The sequence below is a fragment of the Oncorhynchus tshawytscha genome, linkage group LG05, assembly GCF_018296145.1.
Source record: "Oncorhynchus tshawytscha isolate Ot180627B linkage group LG05, Otsh_v2.0, whole genome shotgun sequence".
Lineage (NCBI taxonomy): Eukaryota > Metazoa > Chordata > Actinopteri > Salmoniformes > Salmonidae > Oncorhynchus > Oncorhynchus tshawytscha.
The window spans coordinates 53146211-53164630 of NC_056433.1; the positions used below are offsets into that span (position 1 = coordinate 53146211).

Below are 18420 nucleotides of genomic sequence, written 5' to 3' on the forward strand. Positions count from 1 at the left end.
CGCTGTGAGTAATACAGCATTAAGAAAGCAGTGGTAGGTTGATTGGTAGGTAAGGGTCTTACCTCAGGGCAGGGGACTGCAGTGGGGGTGCTTTGGGGGACGGAGCCAGGGCTGGGGCTGGGTCGGCCTGGGAAGGGCTGGTGGGAGCGACTAAACATACTGCCGGGCAGCTGGGAGGGACGAGGAGCAGGAGGGGTGTTGCAGTGACTTGAAGAGAGGGAAGAGGAGGAGGGGTACATGGGAGGAGAGGGCTGGTGTGAGGGTGCAGGGGGGAAGGCTGCTGAGCTGGTGGAGGGCGGTGGCACTGGATGGGGCCGGGACAGGTGGGGGTGAGGATGGGAGTGGGATTGGGGGTGGGGATGTGGATGGGGGTGAGGGTGGTGGTGGTGCGGGGTGGGGACGCGGGGGTGATGCCCGCTGGTGGACCCTCCAGATGCTCCTGTGGACTGTCCCATGGTGCCCTCTGCGCCCCCACGGGCAATGAGGTGCCTGTGCTGTAACTGCTGCCCTCCAGACTGCTGGGCTGCCAACTGCAGCTGAACGAACATCATGTGATCACCCACTCGCAGCGCCAGGGTCAGAGGAGAGCGGCCAGACAGGAAGTCACTGACCTGGAGACAGGAAGAAGAGAAGAGAGTTGAGTCACCTAGTTCATAAACAACAAAAACATTATACATCGAATGCTAATGCAACGTACAGTACATTAATGCATACTAACTAAATATATACCAGTATACCACATATAGGTACATGTGCACACCAACTGACAAAATAGAAGGTCTGTTAGCTCTTTATCATTTTTTTCGAGGCTTGGGGCTTTGTTAATGAGTTTAACAAAAGCACATGTATGGATATGTGAACAGAGAGACATAACAGTACATTGAGCTGCATTGAATTCCCCCTCAGAGAGGCTGGTGAAGCAGATACAACACACTATCCCATCCTGTAATTAATCACTGCCCTGAACACTGAAACACTGGGCTATTTACATTTGCTGGGTGGATGAAGGGAGCCTTTGGAAAACACACACGGACGGACGGACGCAGACACACACACACGCATGCCCCCCCCCCAACACACTCACTCTGTCCCTCCCACACACTCCTGTTCCAACTATCCCTATAATCCAGAGTCTGAACATCGTTACCATTCACCAGACATACAAAGGCCACCCTTCCGTCTGGCCCCGGGCCTGAAAATTCAGACCTTCGATAGAGGAAGTCAGACACACCCGCCCCGCAGCTCATAATACCCGATTGTTCGGGGGTCCACGGCGGATCTGGAAGGGCTGCCCATCTAAGGAGCGCCGAGAACGGACCCCGGAGCCAAGCATGGAGGCACTGACCCACTCACTCCAGGACACACACCACAGAGAGACGTGTCACCACTTGGCCTGGAGGACACATTCGTCCCACACTGCTCCAACAATCTCCATGGTGTCTCACCCTCCCACACCCAGGGCCTTGTTACTGCTCTGGCCACTCATGGGGGGTTGTGGTGGTGGTGAAGGGAGAGCATTGACGGGTCAGAGAGCTCCACTCACCACTCAGTACACTGAGGTAATGACGTCTCAGGTTCTCCCAAATAGAAACAAGAGTACAAGAGGCTATCAGGACAATGTGACACTTAGGTTCCGAAAAACTTCAACGCCCTGTGTGCATTCCTAAGAGAAAGAGGGAGAGAGAGAGAGAAAGAGGGAGAGAGAGAGAGAGAGAGAGAGAGAGAGAGAGAGAGAGAGAGAGGAGAGAGAGAGGACAGAGCACAGAGAACAGAGGGAGCGCTCCCTCCAGACCCATAAGCCTTTGGGGTGTGCTTGTGTGTGCTGACCTGTTTTTAACCCTCTGAATCACCAGGCTCTGCCCTCCATCATTTTCCCCTCTTTCTTTTGCTTATTTATTTTTCTATCGACCGCCGGCTCTCTGCAGCCACGGTGACCTTTGCACGTTGGTATTGACACACATTGGAGGAGAGGGGCGAGGGAGGGGGGAGGAGGGAGGACGAAGGGGGTGGGGGGACGTCACCCAACACAACACCTCTTTCTCTCAGCATCTCACAATTAAGCAAAACATAGGAATATGGCATAGGAATATGAACCCAAGATTATTCACAAGTCCTAATCACATGCCATGTTAACACAGTGACTGACTATGATGGTGATGACGACTAAAATAAATACAAGCACTGAACCATTGTCGTGCTGTTCTTGGTAAGGGCAGTAACAGGAACAGAGGTGAGACGGTTCTAGGAAACTCCTCACACAAAGGTCACCTGTTAGTCAACCAAGGGGGACAGGCGAAAAGAGAGAGGGAAGAAAGGAGAGTGGGATCGAACGGCAGGAGGGGTAGTTGATTGTGTCCCTCACTGACAGCTGTCAGGAGAATGACTAGGCAGTTTGCAAAACCCTGTCACACACACAAAAGGGAACAAAACACATACACACACACAAAGCCAAAGGCCTTGAGGGAGTCACAGAGCTGTGTTTGATTAGGTGGGGGGGCGAAGAGATGGCAGTGTGTACGGGGGATGACACATCAGTGTGGCTGTGTTGAGAGAGGAGGAGGAGAGAGAGAGAGAGAGAGAGAGAGAGAGAGAGAGAGGAATAGAGAGGCATTCCATCTCCGTTTAAAGACAAGTGTGGATTATTAAAAAACACACTAAAATGAGCTCGTTCATACCGAGCTCCCAACGCTGCATGGCAAACCTCAAATTAGTCAGATACGCAAAACTCCCCTCTCCTGTTCTGTCTCTCTGTTTTTCTCCATCCCTCACTCTCTCACTCCCTCACTCCGTCACTCCCTCTGTACATGTGTCACTCCTGGCCCTGGTGTCTCACTGGTTGACTCATGAAGCCAATTCTGAAGTTCTCACCTAAACCCCATGACCCAGCCTGTGTTTCAGTAACACCGTGTGTGTGGAGACCTCCCCTCTTTAACCATCTGCTTACACACCGCCAACCGCCCACCACAATGTTCCCATTAGATCAAAATGATAAAGGCCACGAGCCCACATAAACAAATGCATTAAGCAACCTAAGAAATGGCAGGAGCTACAGAACTCTCAGCCTGCCCTTTAAACCTCTCACTCTCAGGTCTTTGTGGTCCCTGCCTTATTTTCCCCTCCAGAAATAAGTAAGGAACCCAAATAAGCCCCTGGGCTCAGAATTTCAGCCTGGGTCTGATTAGTCATTCTGCCCTCCGTGTCAGATTGAAAGGGGAGGACAGGGTGAGAAATGGGGCAGGCTGCATATAGGAGCCGGGGGTGGAGCCACGGGCTGTGAACTGGAACACCTGAAATAGGTCAGTCTCCTAAGAGATAGGAGGTAACACTAACAGCTACAGTCGGGGGGTACATACTGCAGGAGAGGATGTTGAAACCATAATGTAAAAACAGCTCAGATAGAGTTTCACTAACTAGAAAACCTCAGTGGTTACGGCACATCCCTGTCCATACACGCCTTTCTGCTCTCTCTCTCTCGAGACAAGTCTGTGTGAGGTTGATGTCAGGGACGAAAAAAATAACTAAGCAGACAAAGAGCCTCCATCAGAGTCTTAAGTCTTCAACCTCCACCTTCCTTCGTCCTTGGTGTCTTTACAAATTCCAAAGCCCTAGGAAGACAGCCACTCCAGTAGTGGGGGATGGCAGTGAGCCTGCGTTACGTTGAGACAGACAGGAATGGTCGTTTCATTGTTCCTATCTCCCTGACTCAGCGAGAGAGGCATGTGGAAGCGAAGAGCGAGGACAAACCATAAGAACAAGGCGTGCGTTTGTCTGACAAAAGCGTTGTCTTGAACGGTATATTTCGTAAACAGTGCCGTGATAAGTCAATGACAGCCTATCTGTTAACTGGGTGTTTAAGAAGATACAGAGACACCTGGTTCTGTTCAGATCAACATGACCTCCGTCTGCCATTTTGTTTTTGTTGTTGGGGTGTCATTTTGTGTAGCTGTAGCAGCAGGCTTCGGTTGCTATGCAGTGACAGGAGGATATGATAAGCAGAGACCGGGGAGGAGGGAGAGGGGATGGATGGGGGGTTGAGGGAGAAAGAGAGGATGTAGAGAAGGGGGGATGGGGGTAGGGTGTCAGAGAGGAGATGGTGGTGGATGGTGATGAAATATTCAGTGAGAGTGTGACTCTGCCTCCTTTTCTCTTTTTTTCTCCAACTCTGCAGTTGACAGTTTTATTTATTGGGGTCCCTGTGGTTCAAGGAACTCATTTGCAGGCGTTCTTCCTTTGCACACTAAGCATACTGAGAGAGAGAAGGAGAGACGGATGAAAGGAGGGAGGGAGAGAGAGAGGGAGCTGGGAACAGGACTGAGCTGACATTCATGAACAACTGAGCAGCATTTGCGTCAGAGCCCAGAGAGGACAGGGATCTGTGGAAGGGTTCAAGTGAAGGAATCGCCCTTCTCCTTCAGCTGCATTACGGCTGAGTAGCTCCTGGTCAACCTATCAAACAGATAGGTGAAGGGGGGAAGAGGAGGTCACAAACCAGCTTATTAACCTGCCTATCGACCCAAATGTTTTGAGCGCACTGGGAAACTATTGATACGCTCCTTGTGCAGACAGACGCAAGATGCAATAACACAATTCTCAAAAGAGGAGAAAAAAATCAATCATGCCACAAATCCTAAAAAGCAGGCCCCGTCTTCAAAGGACCCATCCATGGCTAACCCATCAAAACATAAAGCGAAGAGGGTGAATGAGTTACAGTGAACCAGCTGGCTATCAGCGAATTTGCCCAGCTGGGTGAAAAAAAAGAGACAGAATGGTAAAGTTCATAATGATAAGGTTCTTGGTTCCAACTCCCCCCCACTTCTCCAACCCTCCGGCCCTCTACATTACCTCTGCTTCCAGCCAAGCACAATGGCTTTGAAGGTTCTAAGGCAACAGAGGCAAAGCAATCCAGTCTATTCGCTCGCCTTGACATATTACATCTCCTGCTGCTATCGCGGGTGCATCCCTCTCTCATACACACTCTCCATTCTCTAGGAGATCAAAGATGGTGCAACACCAATGCACAAGGTCTTTGATTCCAATTGAATGAACACGTTCTGACTAGTCTCTGCGATAAGGGTGGCGGGGGAGAGAGAACGAGGGCCAGGCTTAACCACATGCTGGCTCTACAACAGGACACAACATTGAAAGGAACGTAGATGAATAAAACAACATTTGGAGTAGATCCCCATTCATTATTATTCGGCAGCGCTGAGATGCGGCAGCCGGTAGAGTTTGTGTGTACTATTTACACAGAGGGAGTACAAAACGAGAGCTATAGGCGATGCCATCATAGCAAATGAACATGACAATTACACTAGGTCCAACGGGTCTCAACCCATCTGATTTCGAATGAGTACATCAGAGGGCCGGGCCGATCATAACATAGTCCGCAGGCCTGATGCCTTTGAACGGTAGTGAGAAAACGAAACCCGCCCAACACCTCCTGTACAGTTGTGTTGTGCTAATTACCTACATGTGACATTGGGGTATTTTTCTATCTGTTGTGATATTCCTGGCTTCCACCGCCTCCCACACGCTAGCCCAGTCAGTCACGATCATCATGCTGCAGGGGCACTTGAAGCACAAAGGAGGCCAGCGGATGAAGAACAATGACGGTCACGACACAATACAGACTTTATTTTCCGCTGGACACACACGCACTCACACAATCTTTGTCACTCTCTCTCAAATACAAAACACAAACACGCAGAAACAATAGGACAAAGACCATATCTGCAAATCCATCTCCCCCGTTTCTCAAACACACCTTGGCACCCCTCCTGTATGTGCCCGTCTGTATCAGAAAGAGATTACAAAGGTGCAGAAACACTCCACCAGCTTAATGGCTCCCAGGCTAGGATTTATGGGTCACGGAAACAAATAGTTCCTCTATTCACTATTGTCTTTCAGTCTTATAATATACAATTCGATTTACACATTCTGCTCCGAAATTATTTATTTATGTAGCCAATTACGAGAAGGCAAGACTCCTGCCTGGATACAAAAGCTTTGATTTGACACAGGGAGACAGCAGGCCGGTTTTATAGATGGGGAGATGCTCTTACATTGACATGGCAAGTCAGTAATTTTTCAATTCTTTCCACTCCCAAATCCTCAATACAATTAAAGAACAATGATTTCCAGTAGTGTCTGACTGGCTGATTAACTACCATCTTGATGAGGTGGGTATAGAGCAGGGGTCTGGAAAAAGACACATATTGACCAATTGCTTTGAGCAGTGTGCTAGGCACACAGGCACATGAACAGAATACCTTATCTAGAAAAGAACTTGGACCATCTGACTATAAGGTGGAGGTGCATGAATGGACCATATAGTTATAGCCCTATGACAAGACAAGGCCTTATCGGAGCTCCATCACCAGCACTCAGAACACTTCTCTACTCCTCTACCTCAGAGGTGACCTTTTCTCCTCTCCCCCTCCCTCCCTCCCTCTGCTCATCTCCTCATCTTTGAGTCACGCCTGTCCTTCCAAACATCCTCCCTCCGTGGCTCAGAACAACCTGTACACAACACGCCACAACGCCCTAAAACAAATCGCCGTGACTCACCAAGGCCACCTATGGCTCCCGCCTTTCCGTCCCACATCCCCCATGCCTGGCCTGGCCCACCAAGCTCCCTGGAGGAGGGGAGCTGGTGGAAATGATGAGAGGGGTGACCCAGAGGTGATCCTCCACATAATGTTAGATCCCACTATTAGCATCTATCGGTTTTCAGACACAATGACAATTCTGAATCTTTTTCAGAGCCCAGCGGAGGCTGGTGGAGGAGGGTGTTGGGAGACAGAGGGACGGAAGAGAGAAAAGGTACAGCAGAAATGTAACAATGTACTCCTCAGGGACCTGGCCAACATACAGCCTCCCCAAAGACAAGCTGTGTTCTTACTCCAGGAAAATATGTCAATCTTCTCCTCCCTGCCGTCCTCCCTCTATCCTTCCAGCTGGGCTATACATTGATTTTGAAACGGCATCATAGCACTGTTTTACTTAATTGGCTCCAGCCTACATGGAAAACAGAGTCATCGGGGAGACCTTAACCTAAGGCTTGACTCTCAGTCATTGTTTTTGTATTGGAGGGTTGGTCAGCTTGGCAGGTTCTGTGGACTGGACTGGGGTTTTTTCTTTAAAATGTGGAACAAAGGGAGATGTGGGGGAAGGGGAGGGCAGTGCATGGGGGATGGTTAGGTTAAGTGGCAGTAACAGTTCACGATGCTGATCATACTCAACCACGGTAAGCATCCCTCTTCCTCTCCCTAGATAGCTACCATATTTCTCACAAACAGACCAGTAGCTACATCGCTCTGAGTCCAAGCTCGAAGGGGGCTTTCATTCTTCCATCAACAGAAGCAAGCCTCTTAAATACAGCCTGCTGAACAGACAGACACTCTCTCAGGCTCAACCTAAACCTATCTCTGGCAGACAGAGGGAGAAAACCAGCCCAGTCTTGATGGACTGTCAGGAGGTGGTGGCTTAATGCAGATTAGATGTCAGGAGAAAATTTGCCTGGGAAAGCCAAGAAGACGAATTAAGGGAGCCAGTGCCCTTGATAGAGGCCAGCCTATTCTGTCACCGTCTGAATATAGCAGGAGCCTACTGGAACCAGCGGGCAGGCATTAGGTAGAGAACAAAACTTGCAAACCACAGCACATTCAAATGATAGGGCTATGGACGAGTTGTTAAACAGAAAGGAGAGAGAGAGAGAGGGAGAGAGAGAGAGAGAGAGGGAGAGAGAGAGAGAGGGAAAAAAGGGTCCTCCCTTTCCATGAAACACTTTCCCTCTCGCTCTACGGAAGTCCGAAATAGATCTCTCCCTGGAAGCCACCTGGCTGGGCAGGTTGTGGCATACTCCTCTGAATCCCAGTATGAAGCAAGAGAATACTGGAAGCCGTTATCAGCTGGGCTTCTATAAACACACTGAACTTCCTGGTACAAAACCTGATCTCTAATACCGACCAGACTACACATAGTTGGGGGGAGGGAAGAGTGCGACATAGGGGGACGTTTAACCTACCACTTTTCCTAATGTTACCAGCCAGCAACTAGCCACAACATCTTATCGCTATGGCTATTTTTGGAATCGTAGGGGTATCTGTTAACCTATCAGACACATTTAAGAGCTCAGTGCATTGATTGATTTTTGATAGCCTCCAAGTTGGAGGAGGAAATGAATAGGAAAGCTCTTGTGTTCCTATTTTCTAATCTTACCCGGTATCTGTAATCTCTCCCCAATCTATATCTTCCCATTCCGCCTCATGAATTATGAAGTGGGAATCAATTCTCCTAGATTAAAAAAAACCCCACATTCAATCTGTTTCATACGGGTTTCTTCCTTTACTAAACTTTCATTGTTGGCTGTGCATATGAGCACATTGAATGACTCACCAGGAGACATGAATAGTTCCACCATCTCACGTTCTTACAGTAAAGTCTTGAGAAACAAAGGGCAGGCTTGATGAAGAAGGAACCTACCAAAGTGACTCATAATGACTGTAGGGCCTAACTACTGTACATGCCCTTTCCTGCTGCTTGCCTGTCCCGTGAGAGGAGGAGAGCCGAGGCGAGGGCAACAGGTCTTGACTACAGAGCTGTGGAAAGTCAGGGCACAGACTGTTTGATGTTGGCACTGTTGAAGTATGGGAAAGCCTTTGCCTAGTGGAAACAGTCAGTGTTGGCCACCCGGCAAAGTCGTAACGCATGATGATAAAGGCTTCCAGCCCAACCGACCCCCACGCACACACACACACACACGCACTCACTCATCTGTCGTCACCGTTGTGCTGTGCGCAGGCAGGCTAGGCGCTGAGATCACACACACAATAAAGCCAGGATTTCCAGTGTAAAAATATCAGCGGGAGAGAAGCCACACTGAGGTTTTGACATGTGTTTAAAGTTTTTGACTTTACCAGCAGCCCTGCTGGAAGGCTTTATGTTCTCAATCTTTATCATCTTGATGTTACTTGAGAAAACTTGCTACTTCAATGTCACACAAAACCTCAAAATATAGGTGTGCAACTAGTCCATTTTATTGAGGTCGTATCTAACATTGGTGACATATTTTTTACTGCAACTATTACGTGCATCACAGAGACACAGCACACCTTGAGTCAGTCAGCTGCTGAGACAATACGTCATTGCTGTCTCTCTCTCTCTCTCTCTCTGAGGTTGAGGAGGTGAGGTGAGATCAGATCTTATCACTTTACATTCAGTATTGATCATATCAGTGACTCAGACCAGACCAGTGACTCATATTCATGCTGTATTTCAACAGTTCCAGAGAGGTACATCGAGTTCTTGGCCACTTTGTTCTCATGCATTCTATGCTTCCAGGAACGATAGGCATTTCAATCAATATTAGCCTATCTGTCAATTGAATCTCTGTTTATGAGTTTAGTGTATAGCTGTGTTGGCTTCCTGGAAACATCTCTCTGAGTCTCTGTGGTGAGAGGAAAGCCAGAAGGGAGAGCCAGAAGGGAGAGCCAGAAGGGAGAGCCAGTCAGGGCTTTGCACAAAGAGGGGGGTGACTTCACTCTCAATCAGGCCCATGTTGGGTGGGGTTTGCTTGAGCTTGCTTGTTTAAGAGGCTAAGATTACATATGGGAAAAGTCTGGTGTAGCAGCAGCCTGTCTCATATATGAGGTCTTCTCTATACTGCTCCAGCTTCACATGCAAACAGGTCTCATGCACTTTAAAACACACTGCTTCTTTTCAGGGGCAATCCGTTTAGGTTAAACCAGCGGTATGTCAAAGCACTTCTGAAATCATTAGATGATCTCCAACGCAGGGCTACTGAACGGTCTTCTCATGAAGGTCACTTGAATACCATTATTTGAGAGGGTTCTTACCTGAGTTTCTGTTAAACTCTCCAAAGCTTGCATCACTGACTGTTCTGGTCTTGATGCTTGAGACTTCAAGGGAAAGAAGAAGAAGAAGGAGGACATTATTTACTGGTAAGCCTTGGTAGACAAAGGAGAAAGGCTGAGCCTTGTGCATTCAAAGATGACTGAGAGGAGATCAACACAGACTTAATTACCTACATTAATCTGTCTGATGCTATTAACATGTATTATCTTGAACCCAAACAACCCCCCAGGGCGTTTAGCAAAACACACACAGATGAGGTGTATAATTATCCTTACCATTAAGCCTGCTTCAACTGTAGGTACAAGGGTTAACTTGCTCCCATCAGAGATCCCTAGGTCCTGGAGTTTTCCTGAACTCAAACGCCTGAGGGGGAGAAAAAAATAACCATATTAGTTTACAGTCAAACTGGCATTTTAACTGATTAACTGACATGACTCTATTCACATTTCAGAAGCGCCAACCTTTGTGCAGTTAGGTGAGTCTTCAAAATGTATTTAGAAAAACAACCTGTATGAAAGTCTGCTTGACGGAGAGCCGGCATATTGATCCGCTGTCATACACTATTTCAATTTCAAGTAGTGGGGCTTGACAACTGTTAACAGTGGATATTTGACACCACTGCCATTGCCTGAAGGAGAGGACTATTTTCTCTCATGATGCTGGACAGGAGGTTATGACAACTTCTTGGAGGACAACAAAGGGTTATGACCTCTCCATAAACATTGCATGTTCCATTTGAAATTATGAATAATGTGTGTTTATTCACATGAAATAAACCTAAGCGTTTGCATTTGTACAACATCTTTCAATTAACAGCCTACTATTTGACTTCCCTAAAAAGCATAGTTTGGTCCATTCATGTTCACTATTGGAGAACCATGAGCATGCAATGCCCTACTCATCATCGGTTGGAGACAGGTTTATGTGTGTTCTCTGATGACAGTTACTGGAAAGACTTTCCAACACATTGAAATGGTATGTAACCATAGGGTGATCATTTGCATGTGAAATGTTTGGACATAACATGGCATTTGTTTCTGCACAATGCATCTTTGTACAACTAACGCGTTTAGGAACACTTGTAGGCCTACGCCTATTTACTGAACAGCCATGTCATTTGTCATTCTGAATGGTCATTTTCAGGACCTCATCATGTCAAAAAAAGAGGTGGTAAAAACGCGAGGCTAGCGGAAGCGTTGTGAGAAGCCTACTGTACAGTACAGTGTGAACTAAAAGTCACACCTCCAGCTGGAGAAAGGCAGTCAGCAGCGCATAACGTCAGGTATTTGGAGAGAGGATTTAAAAAATGTTCTCGGTTTTAAGGCCTGATGTGATTTAGAGGCGATTACACCGGGAGACATGGGACGGGTGTTATTTAAAAGCACACAAAAAACAATGCGACTGGTTGATTTGAAAGTACAAAGACACCTTTAACATACCAACTCCCCTCCCCTCCATTGTCATTTAACGCACGAAAATCCGACTCAATTGAAAACCAGCAAATATTACAGTTTCCGTTTGCTTTAAATAAAACAATAATTACAGTGCAGATAGATTGTAGATTGTGACGCGTTGTTAAACTATCCCCATTGTTCTCGAGTGCCCCCCTATTCAAAATGGCAAATACGTGTTCTCCCAATTTTCTCCAGGGGAGTTCCTTGTAATAAAACGTGAGCATAAACCAATGCATATGCGTTCCCTGGTGTGAGAGGAGATTGTAGAAAGCTGGGTGTAACCATATATCATGAAAGAGGAGGAATTAAAGAGATTCCTTGTGCTTCGCCCACATCTAATCTTCCCATAACCCCAACCATGGAATAAATGCAATTGTGCACCCCACTTACGTATAGCATCAATTCGATTCTAAACCCAAAGCCTCTAAATAATTGTGTATTTATTTAAGACCAAATCCTATGTTCAGACAAACGGCAGCTGGATAAATAAAGTAAACATGCACTGTATGCATTTCGTTCAGCTGTTAATCATTTGTATAATATATTTAATAATTAATTGTATGGTACGGTATGTATAATGAACGCTGAAGGAGGCAATGCAATGTGCCCCACGACTCCCTCATAAATACTGCTTCAAACCTTGACTGACAAATGTGCGTCTTCCATGCGCAATTCGATACTTGCCGCACTGGCCGGCTTTAATGGTCAATAGCTGCTTAGCTTGAATATAGTGCTGCTGATATGACACCTATGCCATTCTTGATCTACACAATGTGTTACAGTTTAAATAAGTGCAAAGTATAGACATCAATAGAAATCCATGATTTGTACAGAGCAAATGTATGTACAATGTAGTCTACTATATCATGTATGCACATAACATTTGACCGTAGGATATGCTGATGTTTATAGATGTACTCACGTTTCTTTATGTAGAAGGGTGAGTCTTTCTTTTGGTACTTTGAGTCTCTGAGAAAGCTTTCTCTTCAGTCCTTCCACAGTCTCCTCCAGGGGAAGAGAGAGCTCGAAGCGTGTGCCGGTTGTGGAATGGATGTACAAATTCATGGAGGGTTCACTCGGGACGGCCTCGCAAGACGGAGCCCCGCGGCTGGTGCAGCTCCGGGCGCTAGGATGTTGGTCCATTCGATAGCTTGTGGTCAGGGGGAGACAAGGCGAGTGGAGCGGGGTTGGAGAGAAAGAGCAGACCTTTTACACAGTGTCCCTTGTTTTCAGAGAGCGAAACTGCTTGCATTCAAAAGAAAGAAATAGAATCTCTCTCCCGGTGTCTTTCTGTCACTGTATACCGAGTCTGAATAAACCAGTTTTCCCTCTTCTGATTATATAATGAGAATATTCCCCGAACGAGTCTAATAGAGAAATACTTTGTTGCGCTTTTCTTGTGCATGCGGCTTGCTCAAGAGATGTTCCAACTTCTACTCCAAATGTTCCAGATTTTTAAATGCTACAGAGGTGGATGAATGCCAGGCAGCTATACTAGTATCACAGGAATATACCAAGGACCATCAATTACAACTATTGCCTTTCTGAGAGAAAATGCGCAATATAGGCTATACCTCTCTGTCCTTATTGTTTTAAATGAATGGGACTGAAAACTGCCTTTAGCCAAATACAAGACCTACAGAATGCAAAAGCCTCATAAGATTAATACAGTAAAGCTCTCTGCTGCGCACCCATGCCCACCGCAGCTCCAATGAAAAATCGACACTGAGCATTGTCACAAAGTAGCTCACTTCCACCACGACAAAAACACGCCTACAGTCCGCAGACATTCTACCCAATCACAAGAGAAGTCCTTTAGGACGCTGTTGATCTAACCAATGGCAAAAGTAGATTCACACCCACGTGGAGGACAGATGTCTCGTTTTTTCTCTTCCACACCATTTTGATCACAAAAACCAATCGGTTTGAAGGGGGCTAGGCCTTGGAGCGTCACGCAATAATACGATAGTTCCAGCCCACTCAGGCAATTTTAGGCCATTCATAATATATTACAATCACAACATATAGCCCTATAAGTGGTGGAATTTCAAATCCTAAACTAAAGGCTGCTGTAAATGAAAACAAACTATGTAATATTCTTACATAGATGCTTTATGTGGGTAGGACTTTAAATGTAGGATGATGTTTTATTATAGGTTATGAAGACTACAATGGCAGCAATGCATGTAGGTTGCCACATTGTCCATATCCTTAAACTATGTTATGTATATTCAATGTTGCGCAATCTCAAGTTTCACATGTTGGCTGTCATCGTCATCATTTATAGTACAGTGCTGACGTCATTTCCTTCCTTCTAACCTCTGCTGCATCCAAATCCATTAGAAGGTAATCGCGCGCGGAGTGCAAATAACACAATAAACCCGGGTATTCTCTTCAGGAAGTGCGGTTCGGCATCAGATCTTTGGGATATTGTCGGGAAAGAATATGGACACTGGTGGCAAACAGGGCTCGGCTCCTACGTCATGCATTCCCTACAATCAGTTTTACAAGAAAAAGAGCCCATGTTTGCTACTCAGATCCACCGGATATTCCGTGCGTAGGCCTACAGGTAATTGCGCATTGCCAACTGGTTAGAAACTATCCATATGTTTATCCACTGGATTTCTCTGAAAGCCCATACCCTTCTTTCTGCAACATAAACTCACATACCATACTTGGGCGACAGTTATGCGTGTCAACTGCTAAATATCACAGACATCAGGTTACTTCAGAGAAGTGCTTTCTCAATTTTTCCTCCTGGAAAATCTCACTGGCTTGGGCTACATGGCCATTAGAGCTACAAGAGAGAATGTTTAAACGGGCCACCACTGTACCTTAACCTATGTACAGTAAAGGGAGAAATAAGCATATGTGTATTCTATGTAGGGCAAATATCGACAAAGGGCGCTGAATAAAACCAGATACTCGCTCGCCCTCCAGTGGTCAACGTGGGCACTTTGGGAGGCTGAATTTGACAGGTGAATCACGACCCTGTTGACCCCTAGGACCTAGGCGGTCTACACACCTGTTGTAACAGGTTTTTGGCACTATAATCTGGTTAGAACATCGAATCCACAAGAACTTAATCTTGTTTTCAGGAAAGGCAAGTGTGTTTAGGAAAGACAAGAAGGCATCAATGTTGAAGAACACATTGCCTATTGTTGCAGGTGTTTTTAACAAATTTGTCATTTATTTAACTAGGCAAGTCAGTTAAGAACACATTCTTATTTTCAATGACAGCCTAGGAACAGTTGGTTAACTGCCTTGTTTAGGGGCAGAACAACAGATTAAAAAATATATATATATATATTGCAACCTTTCGGTTACTAGTCCAATGCTCTAACCACTTGGCTACCTGCCGCCCCATGACAATAGAAGTAAGCTAGCCTACCGGTAATGACCCTCTGAGTATAGGTACAGCTGACAGAGTCGGTGTAGCCTAATGATATCATATCACAGACTGTCTATAAAGAGAGGTAGGCTGTGTTGCTTATATTGACATTATGGGTGCTGTCATCAGCTATCCTATAGGTCAGGGATAACCACCACTGTTATTGTCTGCAGATGGCAGGTAGCATCAGTTGACACATCAATTGAATCTTGCATAGCCTACATGTAGTTGTATCATTTTGAAACTCTTAAAAGTTGGCAAAAGCAACAGTGAAATGTGATGCATGTAGCCTAAAACAAACCCGAACTGTGACACAATGTCGGCTATTCGTTTCAGTTATTGTCTACGTGCCTCAGGTGGCCTTTTATAACATTACAAAAATAAATGTTTTTGCTTATACATTTCCAAAGGTAACTTACCTCCAATGTGAGGTAAGAAACATGAACAAAGCCATTCCCCGCACCTGTTTCAGTACAAATCTGAGTGACTGGGCTGGAGAAATATAACCAATCTCAAATTCATAAACAGAGCTCTGGATGCAAGGACTGACCATCCATGTCACAGTTATAGTTTGAACCATGTTTTGAAGCTATATTGTGTTTGTTTACAGTTACAGTGGGGTTCTGATGGGGTAGGACAGTTGAACTGAGCTTTTGAGGCATTTATTTACAAGTTGTATTCCTCAAGAATCAATGTGTACATATTCATTTACAAGTCCAAAAATGAATGTAGCAACTGCAGATTTCCCCTTCGAGTCAAAGTTATTAAAACTATAGAATCATCGTTTACCACATTATACAAATTATGAATTATTATATAGGTTTGACATGATTCCAAAGTCGGGAATGGAACTTACCAATTATTGTGGCGAGAACTTTAAAGCTTTTGTTTTTCAAACACGTTTCCCCAGATTTGGCATGTAAATCTTCCCAAACTGAGAAACACAGGTATGTCCAGTTAGCATCCACTGTGGCAGTAAGTTCTCAGACAAATCTGTGAGTCTTCACTGTAGTAAGGACCACTCTGTAGCCTATTCCTCTTGCTTACCACTTGAGTGTCTTAAAATTCCCGTGTGATGTTTGCGCATCGGTGTCTTTTGTACTACAAGCACAATTCGGAAGATGAGGCACCTCTTGTCCTAGCCCTCTAGGTCTAGGATATGGGTGGAGAGTAATGGTTCTTGATATGTCAGCATGTGATTTAAGGTAGCCACGGAATTCCTCCTCACATGCAAGTTCCTTTCCAAGACCTGCTGCCTGATTCGTTCTCCACTATCGGAAAGAATGTGCTTGCACAAAGGTTTAAATCGCTTCACGGGATTGGTAGGGTCTCTGTGGGAGTGCCTCTACGGTAGTCTAAACAAGGGTAAGAACTTGAATCCCTCTCAGGACAAGGTCCTTATAAATCATATTCAACTGACTTACGACCTTAACAAAAAGTAAATTAAGTATAGAGATTTCAGGGGTGTAACCTTCCGCTGACGACAAGAAAGACAACATTCAAAGAAGAAAAAATCTCTTGGCAACCAGTGTAGGAAAACACAGTGCATGGTTACAAACTCACCTGAATACAAATAAACAAAAGTTATTTCAGCAAATGACCAGTTCTGCAGGTGATAATATACCTGGCAATCATCAAACAATGGCAATCCTATACCAGGAATTGGATTTTGACACAGTTATTACACATTCAATATACATTAATACAAGTCCCTCATTGTTCATGTGGTACGTGTAGATGTCAGTTTGTGTGCAGACTTGTCAATAAACCCTTAAATGAAGCCCATCAGTAGATTTGATGCAGTAAGTTGCAGTGTAGTCAGTATATGGCAGGCTAAAAAGGTATTGTTATTCATTCATGTGTTGTTTCAGTATCAAATCCAATCCAATCAAACTTTATTTAAAGTGTAGGCCTATTTAATATCGCAACACACTTCACATTAAAACAATAAAGTATGGGAGCACACTGTACAAAAATGCCAATGTTGTTTAAAACAAAGTTGTGTGATTCAATATACCTGATGCCCCTTATTTTCTTAAAGACAGGGTGTTGTTATTATGCTCACTAGTCTTGTTGAGGCAAGTGAGGCCAAAGCATTTTAATGATGAACCTGTACCCACAGGCGTAGACGCTGGTGGGATGACTCTGAGGGAGTCACAGTCCCAAACATCACGACTCAGTCACATCACAGCATGCTGAGTAAGCCTCTTCCCAGCCCAGAGAGAGAAGGAGGGGTGGGGGGAATCGGGGGAGGGGGGACTGAGAGAGAGAGAGGGGAGGATGAGAAACAAGCACCACTGTCTGCTGCACTGTAAAATAAAATCTAGCTGTTTCATCTAATTATTAAGAAGTAACTGCTTCCAGCCTTTTTTTTGTTTACTCAACTTTTCGGTCCAAGTGTTACCTGAACAAACCAAAAAATAGTTGGCCCAAACCTAGCTCCAACAACATAGCTAAGGCAGTAGGAAGCTCTCTCATCCATTTATACACAGATGATACTGTCTTATACTCAGCTGACCCCTCCCCGAATTTTGTGTTCAATGCTCTACAACAAAGCTTTCTTAATCTCCAACAAGCTTTCTCTACCCTTAACCTAGCTCTGAACACCTTCAAAACAAAGATCATGTGGTTGGGTAAGAAGAATGGCCCTCTCCCCAAAGGTCTTCTCATTGGACCTTATGATCACTCGGCTACACAGCTGACGCCTGCTGAACTCTTCATTAACACGGCACTTCATGTTGTTTATCTGTCGGCCCCAGCCTTAAACTCAAGCCCTGTGTGTAGCTAACTGACCCTCTCTGCTAGAGGTCGACCGATTAATCGGAATGGCTGATTAATTAGGGACGATTTCAAGTTTTCATAACAATCGGAAATCTGTATTTTTGGACACCGATTTGGCTGAATTTTTGTTGTTGTTGTTTACACCTTTATTTAACTAGGCAAGTCAGTTAAGAACACATTCTTATTTTCAATGACGGCCTAGGAATGGTGGGTTAACTGCCTTGTTCAGGGGCAGAATGACAGATTTTTACCTTGTAAGCTCAGGGATTCAATCTTGCAACCTTACAGTTAACTAGTCCAACGCTCTAACCACCTGATTACATTGCACTCCACGAGGAGACTGCCTGTTACACGATTGCAGTAAGAAGCCAAGGTAAGTTGCTAGCTAGCATTAAACTTATCTTATAAAAAACAATCAATCAATCATAATCACTAGTTAACTACACATGGTTGATGATATTACTAGTTTATCTATATCTATCATATAATCGATGCGGTGCGTATTCGCGAAAAAGGACTGTCTTGCTCCAATGTGTACCTAACCATAAACATCAATGCCTTTCTTAAAATCAATCCACAGAAGTATATATTTTTAAACCTGCATATTTTGCTAAAAGAAATCCAGGTTAGCAGGCAATATTAACCAGGTGAAATTGTGTCACTTCTCTTGCGTTCATTGCACACAGAGTCAGTGTATATGCAACAGTTTGGGCCGCCTAATTTGTCCGAATTTTACGTAATTACGACATAACATTGAAGGTTGTGCAATGTAACAGGAATATTTCGACTTATGGATGCCACCCCTTAGATAAAATACGTAACAGTTCTGTATTTCACTGAAAGAATAAACGTCTTGTCTTCGAGATGATAGTTTCCGGATTCGACCATATTAATGACCTAAGGCTCGTATTTCTGTGT

The 18420-nt window shown here is 45.1% G+C and overlaps 1 protein-coding gene across 3 annotated transcripts in view; it reads right to left on the reverse strand.

Annotated features, from left to right (window-relative positions):
• midn (midnolin) overlaps nt 1-15865 on the reverse strand; it is a 32517-nt gene extending 16652 nt beyond the window's left edge. The window contains exons 1-6 of one of the 3 annotated variants that reach the window (XM_042322071.1): nt 15769-15859; nt 15578-15655; nt 12253-12480; nt 10152-10239; nt 9858-9920; nt 63-611 (exon numbers count right to left, since the gene is read on the reverse strand). In XM_042322071.1, the coding sequence (XP_042178005.1) occupies nt 63-611; nt 9858-9920; nt 10152-10239; nt 12253-12473 (921 nt within the window). In that variant the 5' untranslated portion in view covers nt 12474-12480; nt 15578-15655; nt 15769-15859. Of the gene's footprint in view, nt 1-62; nt 612-9857; nt 9921-10151; nt 10240-12252; nt 13123-15577 lie in introns of those variants that run through there. The other 2 variants (XM_042322069.1, XM_042322070.1) reach the window with 2 other exon arrangements.
• Between the last annotated feature and the right edge of the window lie 2555 nt (nt 15866-18420).